General features: G+C 34.1%; 1 protein-coding gene across 4 annotated transcripts in view; it reads right to left on the bottom strand.

Moving 5' to 3' along the window:
* LOC148307273 (uncharacterized) overlaps positions 1 to 19,883 on the bottom strand; it is a 208,030-nt gene that overhangs the window by 146,813 nt on the left and 41,334 nt on the right. For all 4 annotated transcript variants that reach the window (XM_088263627.1, XM_088263626.1, XM_088263629.1 and 1 more), the window contains exon 2: positions 16,532 to 16,673. In XM_088263627.1, the coding sequence (XP_088119753.1) occupies positions 16,532 to 16,673 (142 nt within the window). The remainder of the gene's footprint in view (positions 1 to 16,531; positions 16,674 to 19,883) is intronic.

Genomic DNA, 19,883 nt, shown 5'->3' on the forward strand with positions numbered 1-19,883 from the left:
AAGTCATAAAAATATCGCAAAGGATACATTATAACCAGTTGGCAAAGGATAAGAAATAATGTCCTGGCGCAACATTCTACAAGTACGGCGATCCAGACAGGATGTACAGCATTACACAGTAGAAAAATGAGGTTTTCAATGTTAATCAAAGTGGTCACTGCAAACGTCAACTGCAATAGAACTTTCCCGACAGCGGTTTCCGCTGAAGACCGGGTAATTTATTCACTCGTGTAATTTTCTTGCAATCTTCGTCTCATGTTGATAATTTTGTAAATACTAGATACTGCAATAGGGATGTTGAATCGCTTATATGAACGTATCATATCCTGTGCAAAAAAAAACACAATTACGAGGAATTTCGGATCGATTCGACGAAGGAATTCGGGTGAAAATCGAGATCATTTTAGGGCGATTGGTTGACACCCTCTCATGCAAAACAAAGTGATATATTCACGTAAAGAATTCTCTTGAGATGGATAGATATTTTTAAAGAAAGTTTTACTTTATGTTTTAAGAGAAAAGATGGTAATAATTGAGAAGATTGTGAATTAAAATAACTGGTGGAAAAAATACGTATAACCAATTTATTTACAATATTTTTTAGAGGTTATATATTTCATGGTACATGCATTCATACATATATGTATACCTATGTGTGTGTGTGTATATATATATATATATATATATATATATATATATATATATATATATATATATATATATATATATATATATATATATATATATATATATATATATATATATATGCATGTGTATATTTAAATATATTTTATTACTTTGTTTTAATTAGATTTCAGTTTAACTACATTTTAAATAAAACAACGAATTTTTTCCACTTTTATTTTTTTACAGTGACCAGGTTTCGTCACTACCGACATCATCAGCAGAAAATAAAAGTAAAAAATCCCACATAGGCATAGCCTGTGCATGATTATACAATATACACGTATGAAGTCGATTATTACCCATTTTAAACAAGAAAATAATTAAATTGGTTTCAAAGTAAAACATCCAGGAAAACATGTACAACAAGAAACAGCACATAAATTTTATACAAATGCACCTTTTTAAACGATAGAATGTCTTCCTTTCCTCCAACTCTCCATTAAAATAAATTGTGCTTAGACTGACATGATTCCATTAAAAACCTGCGTGAGAAATGCGAGCACAAACAGAACACATAATTGCATGCAAATGATTAGAAAACATGGTCTCTGGCGAAGAAAACAAACTTGCTAATTACAAAGGTTCTTTTGTTAACACTTTCAGCGGACAACAAAATGATATCCCCTGGTAATTGGATCCGATAGTTAGAGAACCACTTCCGGGAAGGTTCTAGCATTGTTCTGGCTGATTGATTTACGGGCGTATGGTGTATGAGCTCCTCCTTGCTTCTTCACACATCGTGAACCGTTTCCCATCATTCTGCAGCGAAACCTTTGTAACAGTTTACGAGTACTTTACATTATACTAAAGGTCTAGGTTCGGTTCTCATCGCCATATATATTCAGTGTCTCACGCACATATACAGTATTTTATTAAAATGAAACACTTAAATATACCACTTTAATGAGTTTTATTTATATAGTTTCGAAAACGACAGATGTTTTCATCTTCTGGTACAAATTAAAACTAACGAACATTTTTTTTTTGAATTACCTAACGTCCAAGTGACTCTGAAATCTAGCTACGGCTTATGCAACACCGTTTATCATGTCCCTGCTCAGGCTTCAACTTTATAAGTTTCATAGCCTATGCCTACTTGTGAGTGGATTTACTCTTTATGTTTAAAGTTACTATAATTTCATGTAATTCATGAGTGAAAATTCTAGGCAAAAACACTCGCTCTAACGAACAAAAATATATTTCGATGTATATATAGGTTAATTAAAATAGGGAGGGGGGTTAAGGTACGAGATTTTTTGTAAAAGAAAACATCGATAATAATGGTGACGTATTTTGAAACAGTATTAACGTTAATTAACGTAAATTAACGTTTTATCTTAATTTATTTTTTTATATATTTCTAAATTATTCATGACTTGACCTTTATTTGTAACAGAGTGTAATAATTTAAGTGTATGAGAGTCAAATGAGTGGTTAGTTTCCATGATATGATTTGCAAATTCCTGTTCTCTTATTCTAATTCTTAGACTTCTCACAGTTTGGCCAATATATTCAAGTGTTTAATTTTAATAAAATAATTATGTCATTCCACAAAGTTAATGCCGAATCGATAAATAATACATATACAGTATCGAACAGATTAATTTAAACAAAACTTTGTTTCGCATTTTCTACACCCTCTAAAAAAAATTGAGGGTGGTCCTCGTATTATGGACCAGGGTTGCTTCTTTCAGTGACTGAGATGATGAATAGCGAGAAGTATACTACTTTTCTACTGGAAAAGATACTACCAGAGATACAAAAACGAAGGTCAAATGGTAATGGAATATTTCAGCAGGATTTAACCCCCTGCCACAAATCTAAAAAATTATGAAATTTTTCACACAAAAACAATTAACTGTGTTGGACTGGTCAAGAATTTTGCCAAACATAAACCTAATTGAATATTAATCGGCAATCTGTAAGAATCGGCTTTCTAAAATTGATTGCACTACGGTGAAAAAGCTCATTTTGTCCATAATTCAGGTATGGTTTCGAGACGAAAAAATGGCATCCACTCCACAAAACCTTATATTATATAATATGATGCCAAGAAGAGTAAAATCAATCTTTAATTTAGCCCAAATCAGATCATTTTAAATATTCATTTGTGATATAACTAATAAACAAAAGATTGAACAAAACTTTTTACGAAAATACAACAAAAAAGTTTTGTTTCAATTAATCTGTTCGGTACTGTACTTAGTTTAAGAAAATCCCAGTAGGTTTTTGGTATAACGGTAGAAGCCAACAGTCTTCATCCGACCTGATGATGGATTGGTCATTCTTAAACTGGTGATCATTATCTCCCAGTATGTAAAATAATTCGGTAAGGATCTTGCATAGAATCTGAATATAATAAAGCTATTCATAAACGGATAATAGAAGTGGGTAGATTTGAAATAGATCGCATCATTTGGCTATTACATGTCATAAACAATTTTCTTTCATAAACAGTAGAACCCATCAAAAGTAGAGGAAAGGCAATTGAGATGTTATGGGCGCATAGGACGCAGAGAATTTGATCGTATCGTGAACCAGGCAATCGCCATGGATCTTCCTCGAAAGACAACTAGAGGAAGACCAAATAATTCATGGATGCTGCAGAAAGATAACATGATTCGAAGGCATGGCCTAGGTGACGTTGTCCATGATAGAAGGACCTACAACCTGAGGATGAGGAGAGCTGATCTTAACAGTCTACAAAGACGATAAGTTGGTATAAGTATTTAAGTTTCAACTCTTACGAAGAATCTTCAGCCTTCCATAAATTATCTTCACTTAGTTAACGTAGGAATATATCAGATTTATGTTTTTTGTATAAAGTTATAAATAGTATAACTGAGAGCCCCTATCTTCTTGAGCAGATAACTTTTCATTGTCCAATGAGAATCAAAAGACATAGTCATACCTAATAATCATTGTAACATGTCTTACCACAAAGTTAATGCCGAAACAATAAATAAAATAGTCATACCTTTTATAATCCAGCACCATCCATGAACTATTTTAAAAATTCCTTTATTTATCGAAGTTGTGGGAAATTTAATGAATGTTGTACCCACCTTGATATGTTCTACTGCAATCTATCAAACTTTAAAGCTAAATTGTTCCAAATCTTATAAACCTAAAAAGATAATTCTATTCCCTGTCCTTTCCTTTTCTTCTTTTCCTATCACTGCCATCTCCTTTTCTCTTTATCCCATCCTTGTCTCATGTCTCTTCCTTTATATAGACATCTCTTATGCATAGTTGTGAAGAACTATAAATGAAACTCATGATTTTATTTTTTGTATTCTGATGTATCATATATTGTACTTACAACATTTTGAGTGTGTCCAAATACTTGTTCACAAAATCTGGATTATCTCCAATTACAGGAGTTATTTCAATATTATTTTTTGACATCTCATCAAAGATGAAGAAGAATATGGAAGTCTGGGCATTTACGGGGCTGACGACCGTCATCGGCTGGTTTAAGTGATCACTTTACACACGTGTAACATTCGTCAATTCTAAAAATAGTAAAAAGCTTCTTTACATCTCACCAATAGATGTCTCTAGTGAAGTTCTAGTGATTCAAGAACAAAGTTTCTAAATTGGTTCATATATAAAAAACTTCCAAGAATTTGAGTAGTGTGGTTGTCAATAATGGGTAGAATTGGTGAATGTTACACGTGTGTAAAGTGATCACTTAAACCAGCCGATGACGGTCGTCAGCCCCGTAAATGCCCAGACTTCCATATTCTTCTTCATCTTTGATGAGATGTCAAAAAATAATATATATTGTACTGTTGTACTTCCTTCCAATAAAATAAAATTAAAATAAAATAGAGCCAGGAAGAAAAAATCTTTTAAATTTATGTAATTTGACAAGTGTTGTAGTCAATATCATTTGCAAAACGGAATTAAAAGCATTTGTATTTATACAACTCCACTGTTTATTCTTCCTCTAGATCCATCTTTCAAGACTAAAAAAATCATGGACGCTACAGAAAGATAACATGATTCGAAGGCATGACCTAGGTGTCGTTGTCCATGATAGAAGGACCTTCAACCTGAGGACGAGGAGAGCTGATCCCAACAGTCTACAAAGACGATAAGTTGGGATGAAGCCAGGAAGAATACTCTTAGCTTAGTACCAAGAATTATCCTGATATCATCAGAATTCGTCCATACAATTACATTTTTCAATGGTCGCAATGTTGATTGATTCACACAATGGGTATTTGTATCAATTTCGTCTCGTGCCAAAACGTATACAAGATTGACGGTTTCTATAAACATTTTTTTCAAATCCTGGAAATCGTTAGAATTTCCAGTTTCTGCAAGTGACTCTTGAAAAGGCACGGTGAAAAAAAATGTGAATCGTTTCAAATGCTTTCACTGCTAAATAAACATCTACTTTTATATTATGCAACACCTCTTCCACATTCATGCATCTCGTCATACAAACCCAAAGATTATTCCCACTCTTGGCTTGGCCTCATTCAACTACTTGGATTACTTGAACATGCCAAATTTTCCACGGTCTTCCTCTGACCATATTCTTAACTTCACTCACCTCATAAATTAGTAACGATGCCGGCCAGAATGTGAACAATGATCACTGACTTCGTACCTCAGTTGAATGGCATTGATGTGACAGAGCTGTGGTTCAACAAGATGGCGCAACATGCCACACGACGGGTGCCACCATCAATTTATTGAGGGAAATTTGAATTGGTATACCCCAGTTATTTGAATCAGTATAAGTTAATACCAAGTCTAGAGATTATAGGAACTGATCGAATTATCATAAGATACAGAGTACAATACATCGCTCACTCCTTTCAAGAACGTCATAAATCAAAAAACATGATTTTTTAGGAGAACGTTTTTAAAGTTTAAAAATATAACACAATGTATTAAAAATAAATATCAAGCCACTTATTGAGCTTTTTACTACGCAACAGATATTTTTAGGTAAGACCTGAAGGTTTTTTCTCTATTTGAAAAATATTTAATATATTTAAAAAAAAAACAATAACTTGTCTTCAAAATGCAAAAACAAAATTTTCTGCCTTATAGCGGGTAAATATTAAGTTAAAAATATGCCTCTTTTGCTTGGATATAGTACATTTTCTGGGCATTCCGAAGAATTTTTGATTTATGACGTTCTTGAAAGGAGTGAGCGACATCTCAAAACGAGGTAACGGTATCGAACGGAGGCGTAAATTCGCCGAAGGATCAACCAACATAAATCCATCCTTAAACGGTAATTAACTTAGAATTTTAATTAAAATGTCCGCGAATATCGTCGGCAGTTGAGTTGTTCTCGCACAAATGGGTGGATACATTGACCTCTGGCATCGAATCGTAGACTGAAACTCGTTTGTTAGAGCGCGAGACCAGATATGCTGCGTGCGCTTAGAATTCAGACCTATATCGCTCACTCCTTTCAAGAACGTCATAAATAAAAAATCGTCAATTTTCAGTTGTGCATGTTTTTGGAATGCCCAGAAAATGTACTATATCCCAGCAAAAGAGGCAATTTTTTAACCTTATATTTACCCGCTATAGGGCAGAAAGTGTTGTTTTTGCATTTTGAATAAAAGGTATTGTTTAATTATTTTTTTAATACTTAACATTTTTCAAATAGTGGAAAAATCTTCAGGCTTAACCTAAAAAGATCTGTTGCACAGTAAAAAGATCAGTAAGTGACTTGATATGTATTTTTAATACATTGTATTATATTTTTAAACTTTAAAAACGTTCTCCTGAAAAATCAAGTTTTTTTTTATTTATGACGTTCTTGAAAGGAGTGAGCGATATGCCATACACACAACAAATCCATAATTATCCAGAAATGTGTTAAAAAGTACGCTTTATTAGTACTAGGTTATTAGTTGAAGGTAAACGCAGCATAAGGAGAAGATTATTTTTTGACATCTCATCAAAGATGAAGAAAAATGACCTGATGATGGATGGTCGTTATAATAACATAAAGAAGTGGTAAAAAACAAGTGTTTTCCTTTTACGATTCTTGTTTCAATTACAAATTGATCCATATTATTTTTTGTCATCTCATCAAAGATGAAGAAGAATGTGGAAGTCTGGGCATTTACGGGGCTGACGACCGTCATAGGCTGGTTTAAGTGATCACTTTACACACGTGTAACATTCACCAATTCTACCCATGATTGACAACCACACTACTCAAATTCTTGGAATTTCTATATACTCACATATGGTTCATTTCGTAACATAGTGCTTGAATCACTAGAATTTCACTAGAGACATCTATTGGTGAGATGCCCCGTAAATGCCCAGAAGCTTTTTATTGAGCAGAAACTCTTTCATTTGTATGTGAGGTCCGAATCCTGGATCATAATCACATACATATGAAAACGCTAGAAAATATCTTTTTAATTTTTTTTTAGTTTTGCTTATAATTGGACGAGTAAGCTTATTTACAACATTTTGAGTGTGTCCAAATACTTGTTCACAAATCTCCATTATCACAAAAAAATTATATTAGAATAAGGTTAGGAGTCGTTATAATCGGCGGGTATGTATGAGGAGATGCATGAACGTGGAAGAGGCGAAGAATGTTTTCAAAGACAGAGTGGTGTGGCGTTCTATTCTCTCCGCCTACCCCTGCGGGAGCAGCGACATGATGGTTAGTTAGTTAGTTTTTTTTAAGGAGAACTCTTCTTCATCTATGTTGAGATGTCAAAAATAATATGAAAAATAACTACTATATGTAATTGGAGATAATCCAGATTTGTAAACAAGTATTTGGACACACTCAAAATTTTAAGTGGGTCAATAATCGTTAGATAAAAATAGAAGCTGGACCACGCTGTCAACGCTACGCTAATTGACAATAATTAACCGATCTACGTCACACAAAACTAGTACAGGTACTACTAACTATTGTTTACATCTCCGATCTAGTAGAAGACCACACCTCAGTCTGACTCAGACCAATTGCGCCAAGGCTCGTTAAACCGCAGACATTCCAAAAGACTAAACAGCGTCCCCACATGATCCCTCCGTGAAAGTTAACCGGTAACTTTACAAAACGACCGGTCATGAAATAAGTCAGGTTGACTAAAATCTGTGAAAAACAGCTGCCGAATTTCTACGCCAGTTGAAGATGACAAACGTTGTTCTGAGTCAGACCAGTGACGTTAATTTCGTTGTGTATTTAACAAACGAGAGGAAATTTACTATGATAAAATTATATCTGAAAACACAGGAAAAAACCCAATCCCTAAGTTATGCAGACACTCGCTCACACCTTTCAAGAACGTCATAAATAAAAAATCGACAATTTTCAGTTGTGCATGTTTTTCGAATGCCCAGAAAATGTACTATATCCCAGCGAAAGAGATATAATTTTAACTTAATAAGTATATACCAGCTACAGGGCAGAAAGTCTGGTTTTTGCATTTTGAAGAAAAGGTATTGTTCAATGAATCCATATTGCCGGTGTCTTTTTTTTTCGCCATTGACTTTATGGAAAGACATGATGATTTTATTAAAGAAAATACTTGTTTTTTTTTACCTAAGCTAAGCTTCCATCTTCAGATCTAAATGTAAACATTTACATTTAGACCTGAAGATGGAAGTTTAGTTTTCGAAACTAGTCGTCACTAAAATAAACTCAAGTGGTAAAAAAAGAAGTATTTTCTTCAATAATATCACTGTATTTAATCTCGAACGTTAAATGCTAACCGTTGCTTAGTTCCATGATTAATTTTAAAAAAATAGACTCCATATTCCGTGTACTCATTTTTTTATATAATTTATTTAATATTGTACTTTTAGACTGATGGCTCCAAGCAAAGAATTTATGAATTCACCCAAGCTCGTGACATTATTTTCCCGTGTAAAATTTTAAATAATTATGTAGATTAACCAGAGCTTTTATCACTCATCAAAAGAGTCCCGGGAGTACCTACAGACCAGAATCAAAAGATTATTTAAAATCCCTAAAATGCACACCAAGTCCTACCAAAATGAATTTTTAAATCGAGCCTGCGATATGTGCAATGTAATGCTTAATGAAATAGACATCAATAATGTTTCTTTTAAAACGTTTAAGAGAAATATTGTTGATGTCTGTTTGACTAGTTGATAAAGAAAATTTCTATTATTTGATAAAAACATGTAATGTAAGTTTATTATATAATATTATTTTTTGACATCTCATCAAAGATGAAGAAGAATATGGAAGTCTGGGCATTTACGGGGCTTACGACCGTCATAGGCTGGTTTAAGTGATCACTTTACACACGTGTAACATTCACCAATTCTACCCATTATTGACAACCACACTACTCAAATTCTTGGAAGTTCTATATATATGAACCAATTTAGAAACCTTGTTCATGAATCACTAGAACTTCACTAGAGACATCTATTGATGAGATGTAAAGAAGCTTTTTACTAAGCAGAAACTCTTATATTAGTATGTGAGATCCGAATCCTGGATTATAATCACACACATGAGAAACGCCAGAAAATACCATTTTCATTTTTATTATTAAGCTTATAATTTACTTACAACATATAATTTATTTACAACATTTTGAGTGTGTCCAAATACTTGTTCACAAAATCTGGATTATCTCCAATTACAGGAGTTATTTTCATATTATTATATAAGTTATACTTTTATGTACATGACAGTTTATTTTCATTTTTAGATTACTTAAGTGAAAACCTCTGATTGGAACATAATTTTTTAAATTTTATTTTATTAGTTATTTTTGTTAAATATTCTAATAAATAAATAAATCTTCGAAAAAGTTAGAGATAATTTCCAAATATTAATTTTAAATCCAACACAGATTGTTTGAGTCTACTAAGTTGTATTTTATTAACAAAAACACATTGATAATGCCCTAACAAGGCAAATCAATTGTCACAATATTAATTTTTTATGTGTTTGTTAATAAAATACAACTTAGTAGACTCAAAAAATCTGTGTTTGATTTGAAATTGATACATCAATTAAAACGGAGTTCTACAAATTAAACGCCAAATCAATAAATAAATAATCTATAAGCACGATCTTTCGGTTAAAGTTCACCGATAACTGTACTAAAAGACACCGTTTGAATGAGGTCAGTTTGACTGAAATCCAGATGGAAACATTATCCAATTTCTACGACACAAACTGCTGGTTGAAGACGACAAACATTGAATAAGCGCACGACCTTTTGGTGAATTCACCTGTGTGACGATACATTGCATCATCCCGGGTGATGTGTCGTCGCTTGAGGTGACTATAGGAATGTCGTGATGAACGCATGCAAGGATGCAAGCTGTAAGGAATTCCAACATATATTATACATACTATTTTTTGACATCTCATGTCTGGGCATTTACGTCTGGGCATTTACGGGGCTGACGACCGTCATAGGCTGGTTTAAATGATCACTTTACACACGTGTAACATTCACCAATTCTACCATGATTGACAACCACACTAATCAAATTCTTGGAAGTTCTAAATATTATGTATGGATCAATTTTTAAAACACTAGAACTTCACTAGAGAAATCTATTGGTGAGATGAAAAGAAGCTTTTTATTGAGCAGAAAATCTTTTATTAGTATGTGAGGTCCGAATCCTGGATTATAATCACACACATGAGAAACGCCAGAAAATATCATTTTCATTTTTATTATTTAAGCTTGACGTCGCCCACCTTATCAAGCTGATATACCTTGGGAATATTAGAAGGAGGGGTAGGGAGATGAATGAAAATTCTGCACAAAAAATATACTTAAATTAATTTAATTAAAAATATCAAAATTATACGAAAGCGACTTTAACTTAAACTAATCTTAAATTGCTATCTTAAATTAGCTTAAAATTAATTAATCCTATCTTAAATTAAACTTATTCTAACCTTTGGTGAAAAAAAGATGCGCCGTGATACTGGGGTGGCCGTGATCCTTTGTGAAAAAGCTGCGCCGTTGGATGCTGGGATGAGGTTCTTCTTATGACGGGCCGCCGTGCGATGATTCTTGCTTCTTATCTTCTTCTTCTCCTAGTAGAGCTTCAGCTCTTAATTTGAGGCTTATGACCCGGCGTGGGTCTGCTTTTGATACTCCGGATGAGTAACTCCCTTTTTTCTATCTTCTCTCTCCCTGCGTAGAGCTCCCGCTCTTCTCCTCACTTAAGTCTTAAAACCTGGTGTAGGTATGCTCCTTCTAACTGATTTCTCCCGACTGCTCGATCCCCCTGATCTCTCCCGACTGCTGCTTACAACTCCTCGATCCCACTGATTTCCCGGATGCGGATTCCGACCAACTCCTCCTTCCAACTAATTATTCCGACCAGTCCGACTGGTCGGTCTTTCCTTTTACGACTGATTCCTCCCAACTGATCCTTCCAACTGTTGGCTTCTAAGAGAGCGATCCCACTGATTTCTTCCCGTTATATTCAGTTTCTCTCCTTGAAGATCACGCCCTCGAAACCATTTTTCATTGGCTGACGGTGCGCTTGTTTCCACCCCCAAAATTTTCAACGTCTAGACATCAATTAGCCTTAATTTTATTTATAATATAATAAAGAATGCTCTTAGGATAAATGACCGCCGGCAAACATCTATTATCCCTCAAAGGCCAGCGGGTTGGCGACAGTTTTTTTATGATTCAAACCTTTTAAATACATTTTAGTTTTATGACAGGTAAATTATAAAAGGTCGGGGCCATAAAAAATATTTGCGCGCACAGAAAAAAAATTTACCTAAGACTAATTAAATTAAACGATTGATAATTGATTATTTTTGCCAGGCTAGAGGAGAAACGTGGTTTCACCACGTCAAGCTTATAAATTTACCAGTTAATATATTTACAACATTTTGCAGTATTTGGACACACTCATAGTGAAGTTCTAGTGATTCAAGAATAATGTTTCAAAAATTGGTTCATATATTTTGAGTGTGTCCAAATACTTGTTCACAAAATCTGGATTATCTCCAATTACAGGAGTTATTTTCATATTATTTTTCGACATCTCATCAAAGATGAAGAAGAATATGGAAGGTTTCTAAATTGGTTCATATATATAGAACTTCCAAGAATTTAAGTAGTGTGGTTGCCATTAAGGGGTAGAATTAGTGAATGTTACACGTGTGTAAAGTGATCACGCAAAACAGCCTACGACGGTCGTCAGCCCCGTAAATGCCCAGACTTTCATATTCTTTTTCATCTTTGATGACATGTCAAAAAATAATATGAAAATAACTCCTGTAGTTGGAGAAAATCCAGATTTTGTGAAGTATTTGGACAGAATCAAAATATTGTAAACTTATTATTAAAAAAATGCTTTAAAAAAATAACTTTCCGATTAAACCAATTATTGAATGAATGAACAATTTACCGGTGAAGTTGATTATATTACCACCGGATGGAAACGTATTTAATATTATTATTTTCTTTCAATCGATTCGAGTATTCCCGTTCATAATACATATGTATATTGCAATCCAATATACATATGTATTATGCAATATACTAAACATCCTTAGCACTCAGATTTATTTACCATTCTTTTCAATATAGTCAATATTTCTACACAGTACACTTACGTACAGCTTAGTGGAAGAAAGAAAAATACGGAAAGGCGCTACACTGATAAGCATAACAGACAATATAACGTTGGATAAGCCACAGTTGTGTATATTTGCATACAAGTTCAATTGTTGTGTGTGATTTAGTAATACACTGTAGTACAACAGGATATGTATGACTAAAGTGACCATATGTCCCGTTTTGAACGGGACTGTCCCGTTTTTAGATAGCCTGTCCCGTTGTCCCCAAGTAAAGTTTCAGGACGTCAAAATGCCGCGTTTTCAAAAAAAGAGTAACACACGGTAACAATTTTTTTAAAAGTACATAAAATCGACGGTAGTTTGTAGTATAACCGTTTAATATAGCTTTGCTTAGCAAATCTTAGCTTGATTTCGGTGCATATGGCTACAACAGATGGCTGGTGAATCATGTGCAAAGACAGTTAATTTTGTTTTAATCCTGCAAAGATTCTTCTTCCAACTCCTCTGCGGCCCTCAATCTTCCCTTTCATGACCAGTTGTAGGATGGCATACTTTTTACCTCACGTGACCAAAATACCAAGTTTTACGAAGCTTGATCGTTGCGAACAATTTTCTCTGTGCATTTCGGCTGTCCAAACTTAAAACACAGTAAGGGACTGTTTTTTTGTAGTACGTTTTTTTTGCATTTTTGGACTAAGTAGAATCTACTAAGTCCAAAAATGCAAAAAAAACGTACTACAAAAAAATGTCCCTTACTGTGTTTTGAGATTGGACAGCCGATTTGCTCTACAGAGTACGGCTGTCCAAACTTAAAACACAGTAAAGGACATTTTTTTGTAGTACGTTTTTTTTTTGCATTTTGGACAGTATAATCTACTTAGTCCAAAAATGCAAAAAAAATATGTCCCTTTCTGTGTTTTGAGTTTGGACAGCCGAGTACTTCAACGTTACTAATCTCGTCAGTCCAGGATAATCTCAACATCCTTCGGTTGATCCACACAAAAAATCATGTATTCAATAGGTTAAGAGTAGGTCTAAAATCGAACTATGCCCGAGCATTGATGCTGATTAAAATCAATTACAAATTCTATATCGCAACTGCCTTGCTGGTATTTTCAGTTTGAGCTGTACCACGCTCCATTCTGGTCCATGGACTAGCCGCGCCTATCGGGTCGAGAGCAATCACAATACGCACGACAATCAACAAGGGAATATCTAATTTAACATACTTAACTTATAAAGCATTGTGTAAGACTCGTTTTGTGTTTGTAACAGCCGATATAATCAATATTTTCATTTGCAAAATTCGCTTTCGTAAAAACGTTGTTTTCGTAAGTAACGAATGACGTCACAGAAACAAATCCTACTACTACTATTACAGCTCTATAAAGCGAGTGTTTTTGCCTAGAATTTTCACTCATGAATTACATGAAATTATGGTAACTTTAAACATAAAGAGTAAATCCACTCACGAGTAGGCATAGGTAACGTAAAAAGTTGAAGCCTGAGTGGGGTCTTGATAAGCGGTGTTGCATAAGCCGTAGCTAGATTTCAAAGTCGTTGGACATTAGGTAATTAAAAAAATACAGCTCTATAAAGCACATACATAAAGGCATAGGCCGCATAACACACCCGATGACGTAAAATTTGATGACGTATTGCGGTGTCCACTTTTTGTTTTATTCAAATATCTAAAGTAAAAACCATAATATCTCCCTTAGTCCCTACAGACTGAATGCAGTCGAAATGCGATCTCTCAGAAGAATGTGCGACAAAACGATGTATGATAGATGTGCGAATAGTGAAATAAGGAAGGAATGCAAAGCTGAGATAAGCATTATCGATAAAATTAAGAAAGGTGTGTTGAGATGGTATGGACATGTAGAACGAATGAGTGACGAAAGAACGGTAAAACAAATTTATGAGGCGAATGTTAGTGGGAAAAGAAGCAGAGGAAGACCGAGAAAAACATGGCACGATCAGGTATGCCAAATACTTGAAAGTGGTCAGGTTAGAGTCGTAACAATCGGCGGGTATGTATGAGGAGATGCATGAACGTGGAAGAGGCAAAGAATGTTTGCAAGGACAGAGTGGTGTGGCGCTCTATTCTCTCTGCCTACCCCTGCGGGGAAGCGGCGTGATGGTTAGTTAGTTAGTTAGTTTTAGTCCCTACAGATTTCAATAAGAATGTTACCGATAGTCTTGTGATTTTTCATATTTATTTATTAGCCAATAATAACACATCGTAAGAATGATATATTGGACGCCTTACAAATTGGACATTTTATTGTATTTTATAAAAAATATATTTTTTAAATATATTCATATTACATAGTATTACATATACCGTCAGTGTGAATACCTGCCCACATATTTTATTCTTCCGGCGGAAATACATATATTTCCACCCGTTTGGTCGATTGATACTGATGACGGGAAGGGTATTTTTACCTTCTGCGCCGGCCTCATTTCAAAGGCAGAATATAAGGAATTATCCAATGTTATTATATGAATATTATGTACCAATTTCTTTGTTAAAGTCTACACTATATGTACACACCGTTATCAAATCCTTTGGCCTGCGGTCCGCAGGCGTAAAAACTAACCGTCCGATATGTCTTGTAAGTCGTCAAGTTGGCAAGCCTGCGCGGCGCGCTGTCATAGTCTGTGCGCTCGATGTGTACCGATTTGTTATCGATAGTCATGTAATTTTTCATATCAATTTATTGGCCAAAAATAACACATCATGAGAATGATCCATTCGATCCAATCACTTATGACATACACTTCAATTCATTGCCGACTACAGCAATGGCCGCAGTAATCAATCAGCGTTATGACTCCATTTATCGTTGATCATGATTGAAACACGCGGTGAATGTAGATTTATATGGTACATGTGTGATACGAGGAGATACTGAAACAACATGTCGTACGTCAGTAGCTCGCTACAAATTTTTGATCGAGAGAATAGAAAAATAATTGATTTTTGTCCGCCTCTGTGGTGTAATAGTTAGCGTGTTTACAAAATGTCATTTAACATCGATCAAACAGTATATGAGAGATATGACGATAATCTTCAGTTTACAACATTTCGAGTGTGTCCAAATAATTGTTCACAAATCTGGGTTATCGCCAATTATAGGAGTTACTTTTAATAATAAAATTGACATAATTTTAAAAAATTGAATTAATTTTTTCTAGTTTTTCTCACGTATGTGTAATCCAGGATTCGGACCTCACATACTAATAAAAAAGTTTCTGCTCAATAAAAAGCTTCTTCGATCTCACCAAAAGATGTTTCTAGTGAAATTCTAGGTATTCAAACACTGTGTTTCGAAATTGAACTATATATAGAACTTCCAAGAATTTGAGTAGTGTGGTTGTCAATAATGGGACAGAACTGAATTGATGAATGTTACACGTGTGTTAAGTGATCACTTAAAACAGCCTATGACGGTCTTAAGCCCCGTAAAAACCCAGACTTCCATATTCTCCTTCATCTGTGTTGATATGTCAAAAAAATAATTTGAAATTCTTCAGTACGTTTTTTTTTAATTTACGTTTATTGATGCAGAACAAAGGTTCCCAAATTAGGCCCCCTGGCCTCCCAAAAAGCCCTGAAGAGAGTTGATGGGGTATTTTAGCCCTGGGGAATTAGGGCACCCCAGGAAGAAAATAATTTTATTTCTGATAATATCTATTGTATTCTTGCCAGCGCCCTTATATTATAAACATTATAAAATTAAACAACTTTGTTTTAACCACTTTTTTATTGGTACACTTTATCCACCCGGTTTCGATAAGAACCTTCTTATCATCAGGGTTTATGTACTAAATTCTAAAACATTAAAATACTCATAATTAATTACCCTTCCCTTACCAAAAACTTCCACGCACTCCGTACACCATATGAAAATATGATTTAAAAACTCCTAAATGTTGTTTTCATTGTGGATTGCGTAGCGAATACGTCAACTCCAAAAAGTGACAACCAAAGTTATTTAATTTTATAAAGTTTAAATATAATTTTATAAAATTTATAAAATGTGCCACAAAGTATCTGCGAAAAACATTCAAGAAACCATTTATTATAACCTTAAATATAATGTATACCCACACACAGGCCATGCCTTTGTGGGATCTTTTTTGTATTATTATTTAATATATATTTTATATACTTGTAAAATACAATGCATTGTGAAATGCAAATGAATTTAAAATAAAGACATATAAATTAATAAAGAAGCTGCGATGTAGAATGCGGAAGTCGTTTTTAAATATTACCTGCAGGATCGAGGAAGTCTTCCTTCTCGAGGTGGTGATCTCGAGTCGTCTGGAAGCCGTAGGCCGGAAGCCAGGGGTGACTTCCGGGAGGGTCCGGCCACTCGGAGAAGCTTAACTCCTCCATGTCGTCTCCTATGTTATCCTGAAAGAGAACAAGGAATTATTGAAGGTTGATTGATCTAGAACAAGACTTCTTTTCAGGATAATTGCAAAATTTTCATCTTAATTTATTTATTTAGTACAGTTACTTTTAAAATACAATTTGATACAATTTCTATACATTTATACACATCGCTCACTCCTTTCAAGAACGTCGATATTTCAAAAATCGACAATTTTCAGTTGTGCATGTTTTCTGAATGCCCAGCAAATGTACTATATCCCAGCAAAAGCGGCATATTTTTAACTTTTAATATTTACCCGCTACAGGGCAGAAAGTGTCGTTTTTGCATTTTGAGGAAAAGGTATTGTTTAATTATTTTTTAAAATTTACTAAATATTTTTCAAATGGAGAAAAAACATTCACGATTTATCTAAAAAGATCTGTTGCACAGTAAAAAGTTCAATATTTATTTTATTTTGATACCATTTATTTTATATTGATATTTATTTTCAATACATTTTATTATATTTTTAAACATTAAAAACGATCTCCTGAAAAATCAAGTTTTTTGATAAATCGCTCACTCCTTTCAAGAACGTCATAAATCAAAATACTTGATTTTTCAGGAGAACGTTTTTAAAGTTTAACAATATAATACAATGTATTAAAAATAAATATCAAGCCACTTATTGAACTTTTTACTGTACAACAGATCTTTTTAGGTAAAACCTGAAAGTTTTTTCTCCATTTGAAAAATATTTAGCGTATTTAAAAAAATACTTAAACAATACATTTTCTTCAAAATGCAAAAACAACACTTTCTGCCATTTAGCGGGTAAATATTAAGTTAAAAATATTCAGCTTTTGCTAGGATATAGTACATTTTCTGGGCATTCCGAAAACACGCAACACTGAAAATTGACGATTTTTGATTTATGACATTCTTGAAAGGAGTGAGCGATATACAAAATTCCTGTTTTCATCGTTGACCACTGTTAATGAACGATAAATATAGGAACCTTGTTTAAAGTTAGTTCTGCTCGTGGATTAATCGTCGAAAAATCCATCTGCATTTTGTGGTTTGTAAAATTACCTACATACGCGCCCTTCCAAACCTATTTCAAATCTTGATGCGTTATCTAAAAAGTATAATTTCGCTTTCTCCTTTTTTTCCTGTGGTCTCTTACGAAATTATCGGGATGGTTTGGAATTTACAAGTGCAGTAATGTGGTCAATCATTCGTAAGAAAGTTGTATGAAGAAGCTCAATGAACCGAGTGGCCGTACTGCAGAAGAGAAAATAGTCGAATGCGAGAGAACGTGAATCCGTGTATGGGAGATGTAAAGTCTTCACCGACCAGTTATGAACTCAAATTCTTCGCGTTCCTCACAATTTAGAATATTCTTTGAACACTAACTAACTTACTAACCATCACACCGCTTTCCCGCAAGGGTAGGGTAGAGAATAGAACGCCACACCAATCTGTGTTTGCAAAACAATCTTCCCCATTCCACAATCATAGATCCCCTCATTCACACCCGCCGATTATTCTGAATCCTGACCACACACAAGTATTTGAAATACTTGATCATGCCACATTTACCTCGGTCTTCCTATGCTTTTATTACCAACCACATTTGCCTTATAAATTTGTTTTGCTATTATTTCTTCAGGAGGGGGGGGGTAAAATAAATATAATAAATAGTTATTTTTTCACTTATATCGTAGTCATATAGGAGAAAGTGACCAAGTGCATTGTTTAACAAAAACGTGATCATTGACTATTTGATATCCTACTACGATATACATTATATTTATTTAATATTACCCAGGACTGGTACCTGAAGCGGAGAGCTAATCACCTTTCCTTCATGTGTTAACGATCGAGATTATAATGCGTTTATAGTGCCCTATGCACCATCGGGGTGCAGATAAGGGTTTGAAGAGACGAATTATTTATTCACTCATTCGTTCTACATATCGCTCACTCCTTTCAAGAACGTCATAAATCAAAATACTTGATTTTTCAGGAGAACGTTTTTAAAGTATAAAAATATAATACAATGTATTTAAATAAATATCAAGCCACTTATTGAAAATCTAACTATGCAACAGATCTTTTTAGTTAAAACCTGAATGTGTTTTCTCCTTTTAAAATTTTTTAAATACACTTTTTTTAAAAATTAAACAATACCTTTTCTTCAAAATACAAAAACAACACTTTCTGCCCTGTAAATATCATGTTAAAAATATGCCTTTTTTGCTGGGATATAGTACATTTTCTGGGCATTCCGGAAACATGCACAACTGAAAAATTACATTTTTTGATTTATGACGTTCTTGAAAGGAGTGAGCGATATCTAAACCATCTCAACACACCTTTCTTAATTTTATCGATAATGCTTATCTCAGCCTTGCATTCTTTCCTTATATCACCATTTAAACATGCATAATACATCGTTTTGCTGCAATGAGAGACCGCATTTCGAATGCATTATGTCTACTTTCATCCTATTTTTGCCAACTCCATACTTCACTTCCATACAGTAGAGTTAGAACCAGAATACCATTGTGCACTGCCAATTTAGCTTTCGCTGGATGTGTGTAGTTAAAAAAATTACAAGGTTATCAGTCTAATATTTCAGCGACTTGTAAGAGAAAAAATACATTTTTATGTGCCAAAAATATATTGCAACAACTTCGTAAGACAACTAAAGTAAAAATACATAAAAGTTGAAGAACTCGTATCAGGCAATTAATGCCATAATTTCTACGAGTCCACAGCATCTTACCAGGTATAAAAATCTCCGTAAATAAAGAAACGAGATGACATCAGCCCTGGGGCAACAAATTAAAACGGTCCCCATGCCTGAGATGAATACTAACCGGAACAAAAACAAACAATCGGTGGAGTAACGGTCGGTTAGGCCGAAAGATTGCGCAGTCAATGAAGTGACCTAACGGAGGAAGAAATGCCAGTAAAATGTGACCCAATTCTAAACCTGCAAAACGCGATGACATCGCACAATTCAGAAATCGTCGCACACTAAGACAGCAATAGGAATTGATTGAAAATACCATTGTTTTCAAAAGATGATCATTTTGTTGATTTAATGCTATAATCTAACGCTTCGATAAAAACTAACTAACTAACCATCACGCCGCTTCCCCGCAGGGGTAGGCAGAGAGAATCGAACGCCAAACCACTCGGTCTTTGCAAACATTCTTTGCCTCTTCTACATTCATGCA

This window comes from Brachycentrus maculatus, unplaced genomic scaffold (assembly GCF_059751285.1).
Source record: "Brachycentrus maculatus isolate JH-2025_06_01 unplaced genomic scaffold, ASM5975128v1 h1tg000202l, whole genome shotgun sequence".
Taxonomy (NCBI): Eukaryota; Metazoa; Arthropoda; class Insecta; order Trichoptera; family Brachycentridae; genus Brachycentrus; species Brachycentrus maculatus.